A 5,427-nucleotide genomic window follows, 5' to 3' on the forward strand; every position below is an offset into this window, starting at 1 on the left:
TATTTTGAAGTTGATTTAATAAGAATTTAAAATGAAAAAGGATGTTATTATATTGAAAATACTTGCTTTTAAGTTAAAAATATTTTATTTTGAATTAAAAATAACAGTTGTCATTTTAAATATACTGTACTATAATGTCAAAAGTATGTTTTGAATTAAAAATAATCCAGTTTTAATTTCAACCATGCCGTGCTTTTCATTTGACAGTAGAACAATTTGTTTTGAAAGTTTCTACTTTTAAAAGCCTTGAGCGGGCAACTTTTGAGCTCACAATTGGCTAACTTTCAATTTAAAAGCTAACCGCTTTCTACCAAAAAGAACCAACGCAAACTTTCAATTCCACCGATGCTTTTTTTAATTTTATGAACGATTTTTCTTTGTGTGCATGTAGGTAATTGGTAGATTTGTTAGTTAATTCGACGCTTTTGGACAATGCTGGACATTTGCCAGTTTTTCAATAGTTTCTTGTTGAAAATCAACATTTGGAGGCATTGTTATCGATGCGTAGCCATAAATCTGATCGATTGGTGACAAAATTATTGATATTGGACCAGGGCAGCTGAGTTATTAACGTTCAAAATCTTTCTTAATTTGTGACATGTTCCATTTTCGGTTTTCATAAAGTGTACCCCCTCGACCCCCATATAGAAATCAAAGACGTAGTCCCCTCGGTAGTCCCATGTCAAAAAAGAGCGCGAGGGGGTAGTAAAACCAGAAAATTACCTTGCATACGGGGGCTATTCATTGGATGAAAGGGACCGTGAAAGAGGACAATAAAATAGAAAGTTTATTTTCCGACTGTTTCATCTTAGTATTCTTCTTTGCTTATACATTTGATGAATAATCAGCAACAGAAATTTGCCAAAAGGTAAAAGGGGATTTCTATCCTAGCAGCTTGATTTATCTTACCCGATAAACAAATACTATAAACGAACTTTATCCCGGATGGGAAAACTATCCCACAAATGGTTTGGATGATACCCCGAACACGTCGTTAAACTCTCTTTTATGGTTATTTTTATTAGGGTTGTTGAGATTTTTTTCTAAAACCATGTGGCATCCCTAGTCCCTTTACCGTTTGATTATTTTCCGTGCATACCATGTACCACTCGAAATGAAACGAACCCGGCCGTATCAGTCATCGGGAAGCTGTCAAACCAGTTTTTGTTTGTACACACGTCGCATCATCGCTAGCTCCGCAAAGTGGCGTCAATTTTTGTTGTTCGAATGGCATTTACTCAAACATTCCAATACAGATTTTTAAACAGCTATTGTTGCTTCGTGCTAAGTTTAAATGTGACCGTGTTTTAGTGCCGTTGCCAGACACTTGTTGAAACATGGAAAACCCGCTCTGCCGTCTCTGCCTGACTCCGAATTCCGGCCGGACTCCGCTCTTTGACAAGCTCACCATGAAAGCGAATGTGCTCCTGCTCCAGAAGGTGATCGAGTGCACTTCCATTCGGGTATGTGTGAATAGGATTCGATTTTGCAATGTTCCTGCTTAAATTTGAACCTGTTTGTAGCTCACAGCGCAGGACGACTACCCGTCGTCGATTTGCACCGAGTGCGAGCGGAAATTAAACGAACTTTCAGCGTTCAAAATCCAATGCATCGTGAACAACGATTACTACCGGGAGAAGCAAGCGGAGCTGCGCAAAAGACAGCTGTCCTGTAGTCAGCAACCGACGGAAGTGGTCTGCCTGGATGACGACGACGACGAAGAGGAGGAGGAGGACAGTGAAAAACAGAAGGCCCTCCAGCAACAGAAACAGGAACCGCTTTCGAAAAAGATGAGGATTGAGCAAGTTATCATCGAGGACGATGACGAAGACGAAGGTGTCCATTACGAGCAAAATTCCACTGACCTACAAAACTACGAAAGCGAACCTACCGATACCGAAGGGTTCAACTTCGATGACTTCGAATTGGTGGAAGGCCAAGAAGTGGATCAGTCCTACGAACCCGAGGAAGAGATGGACAACAATGCCATACTGAGTTCGATTCTGCTGGATGCGGAGGAAGACAACGACAGCGGAAATGCTCTGCTCATGGAGCAGGGCCACTACGAGAAGGTGTACCCCTACGAGTGCGAGTACTGCCGACACCGTTATTCGTCGTTGACGAAGCTGGAGTCGCACGTGAAGACCCACTCGCAAAACCGGATGAAGTGCTTCATCTGTGGCAAAATGGTCGTCGTTCATCTGCTGCGGCACTTGCGATCCCAACATCCGGGGATGTCGTTTCCCGAGCCGGTGCGGTGCTGGCATACCAAGTGTTCCCAGCTGGATGAGGTGTTTCTGAACGTGAATCAACTGTTGGCCCATATGGACACGAAAAGGCGGAGACGGTAGGACGGAGGACGGGGTGGGTCGAGTCGAATCAAGTGCCTTATTGTAAGATGATTGCTGAAGACAGGGGATAGTACTTAAGGGGGAAATCAAAACTGATGAGACTGTACATATTTGTGCTCAATAAGGATGCAATAAAGTATTTTTTTTAAAGAATATAGGTATATTTTAAGAAAGCAACTTGTGTTTGTTCTGAGATAGCGGTTACATGAGTAATGAAAAAGGGAGAAGCACATCATGTGCCACGTCGAAGCAGATAGGCAAACGGTATCATCAATCCATACGCTCATTGTTATCAGTGTTTTATTATCGGCGTTTTAGAGGGAGAAAAAAAAAGCGCACAATCGGGAGTCATATCGCCATATCGTCGGGCATATTAACGATGGGATTTGTAACAAGTGAGCTTGTCTTTCGACAAATAACCAAAGTACTAAATCGAAATTATTTGAAGCTTGCCTCGACGAGCTTCGGGCCATCTAATGAACCACCATGCGCCTCCATGAAAAGTGTGCCATTTTGAGAACACGCGGTGTCAGTTTCTAGTATTTACTACAGGGTGCCACCTAGCTCTATTTGTTCCAAATTCTAATAAAATTACATTTCATTTTAACCCAGGTGCTCCAGTTACTTACCAGCATTAATTATTATTACCGGGGTTCTAATTTGAACTTCTAGTAACCCTACAACCAGCAGAACAACGAGTTTCTGTTGCAGTTTTGTTGTTGTTTATGCTTTCCGTTGCGCATCGATCCATTTCGCTTTGCTCCATTCCATGTGCTTAATGACGTTTGAGCAAATTTTAGTTTGCTGGCGTGCAGATGAGCGGGGTTCAAACTAAAAAGAGTTCAGATTAAAAACGGTCAGATTACCGGGGGTCCAAGGTATATCCACCGACAAACCGAGATGACACTTAATTCTGACTTATACCCGAAAATCGTAGACGACCGATTTAAATGTGCAGTGATCCAAACTGTCAAAACCATAAAATTGTTCAGAATAGATCAGAACCAATTCATAACTTTTGCATGCAGGTTCATGGCTTAGCTTAATATTTCCCGCGAACCCGGAGCCAGATGTCACTAGTGTGCTTTGGTCAGAAATTTTTATTATTTTTGCTATGGTAATTCATGTCAAATTGTTACAGAAACCTTTAGTGAAAGATTACGAACCGATTTTATGGCAACGACTTTTAGCGCTAAACAACGGACAAGAATTGGAACATGGAATGTACTGACGCTAGCCCAACAGGGTAAGCTGGCACAACTCGCCAGTGAGGCCCGCCGTATGAAGCTAGAAATCCTGGGACTTAGTGAAGTCCGCTGGCCGAACTTTGGAGAACACAAGCTGTCTTCGGGACAGGTACTTTTATATTCTGGTATGCGAGGTGAAAACGCTCCGCGACATCGTGGAGTTGGCTTTCTGCTTAGCGCCCAAGCACAGGCTGCGCTCATCAAGTGGGGACCTATCAATGAGAGAATAATCGTTGCCAGATTCAGAACACGGGTCCGAAACCTTACCATAATCCAATGTTATGCGCCAACCGATGCTGCCGAATTGCAGGACAAGGAGAACTTATAGGGTTGCTGTCGTGCATAAAACTTCAAGAGGTGACATCAAGATCTACACAGACGACTTCAATGCGAAGATCGGCTCCGACAACTCGGACTATGAGCGCATCATGGGACGCCATGGTCTCGGAGATATGAGCGAGAACGGCGAGCTGCTTGCAGAGTTTTGTGGCAACAACGACATTGTGATCGGGGGTTCGCTCTTCCCCCATCGCCCAGTGCATAAAGTCACATGGGTCTCCCGTGATGGATATACAGAGAACCAAATCGACCACATCTGCATCAGCCGAAAATGGAGACGGAGCCTTCTTGATGTTCGGAATAAACGCAGCGCTGACATCGCGTCTGACCATCATTTATCACGATTTTGAAGATTTCCTGCAAAAATATGATGCGCAATGCAAGTAGATGCGAGAAATGAAAGAAGATTTTTCGAAGATTTATTCGCTAGTGTGAGATTTTTTGAGTATCTAAAATTGAGATTTAGATGTGTCGCCCTCCTCAGGTTCAACGGCGGGAGGAGAGACTCGCGCAGCTAATATTTCGCAAGGTGGCAGCGTAGAAGAACAGTGGACGAGCATCAAGAATGCCTTTATTGTAACAAGCGAGAACAACCTGGGTGAGCTGCGCACTCAGAGGAAGGAGTGGATCACCTATGAAACCTGGAGGAAGATCGAGGAGCGGAGAGAAGCAAAAGCCGCGATAGAGCGAGCAAGGACCCGAGGAGCCAAGAACAAGGCCCGTCAGCGGTATTCGGCTCTAGAGAGGGAAGTTAAGCGTTCCTGTATACAAGACAAGCGAGCGTAGGTGGACTCCCTGGCTGATGAAGGGGAGAAAGCCGCAGCAACTGGCGATATCCGCCTCCTCTATGATGTTTCACGACGCCTGAGCGGGGCAAAGATGAACACAAGGATGCCTGTGAAAGACGCGACTGGACAGTTGCTCACCGACCCCACTGACCAGTTGAAACATTGGTTTGAGCACTTTGAACAACTTCTTGAAGTTTCAACCAACCATCAAAATCTCGGCATGATCCGCCAAGGGTGAGGCGCGTTACTCGCGTAAACACTGAAGCTCCATCATTGCAGGAGATAGAAGCAGCCATCTGAAGTATGAAGTCCAACAAAGCCCCGGGGGTCGATCGCATATCAGCAGAGATACTCAAAGCTGACCCCATGCTATCCTCACAAATGTTGCATCAACTATTCGTCAATATCTGGGACACCGCGACTTTTCCGGGCGTCTTGGTAAAAGTCCCCAAGAAGGGGGATCCAACTGTATGCGACAACTGGCGAGGCATCATGTTACCACAGACTGTGATGTTACTGTGGTGCCCATCTCGGCAAAAAAAAAATCAAAGTTCTGTGTAAAGTTATCCTCAATCGGATACAGGAGAAGATCGACGCGACTCTCCGATGGCAGCAGGCAGGATTCCGTGCTGGAAGATCCTGTGTGGACCATATTGTCACGCTCCGCATCATCTTGGAGCAGGTCAATGAGTTCCAAGAGTC

General features: G+C 44.5%; 1 protein-coding gene across 1 annotated transcript; it reads left to right on the forward strand.

Moving 5' to 3' along the window:
- Positions 1 to 1,179: 1,179 nt before the first annotated feature.
- Positions 1,180 to 2,471, forward strand: LOC135706887 (glutamic acid-rich protein-like). The gene is made up of 2 exons (XM_065228567.1): positions 1,180 to 1,463; positions 1,524 to 2,471. The coding sequence occupies exons 1-2, from the start codon at positions 1,338 to 1,340 to the stop codon at positions 2,349 to 2,351; spliced, it is 954 nt and encodes a 317-aa protein (XP_065084639.1). The 5' UTR covers positions 1,180 to 1,337; the 3' UTR covers positions 2,352 to 2,471.
- The last annotated feature ends 2,956 nt before the right edge of the window (positions 2,472 to 5,427 follow it).

Source organism: Ochlerotatus camptorhynchus, unplaced genomic scaffold (genome assembly GCF_037179485.1).
Source record: "Ochlerotatus camptorhynchus isolate MF236.1 unplaced genomic scaffold, CSIRO-AGI_Acam_v1.1 ptg000293l, whole genome shotgun sequence".
In the NCBI taxonomy this organism is placed as follows: Eukaryota; Metazoa; Arthropoda; class Insecta; order Diptera; family Culicidae; genus Ochlerotatus; species Ochlerotatus camptorhynchus.

Excerpts from the sequence above, each read along its gene's own strand:
- LOC135706887 (XM_065228567.1), top strand. The coding sequence starts at position 1,338 with ATGGAAAACCCGCTCTGCCGTCTCTGCCTGACTCCGAATTCCGGCCGG. Across the intron at positions 1,464-1,523 it reads TCGAGTGCACTTCCATTCGG|CTCACAGCGCAGGACGACTA; the intron begins GTATGTGTGAAT and ends ACCTGTTTGTAG.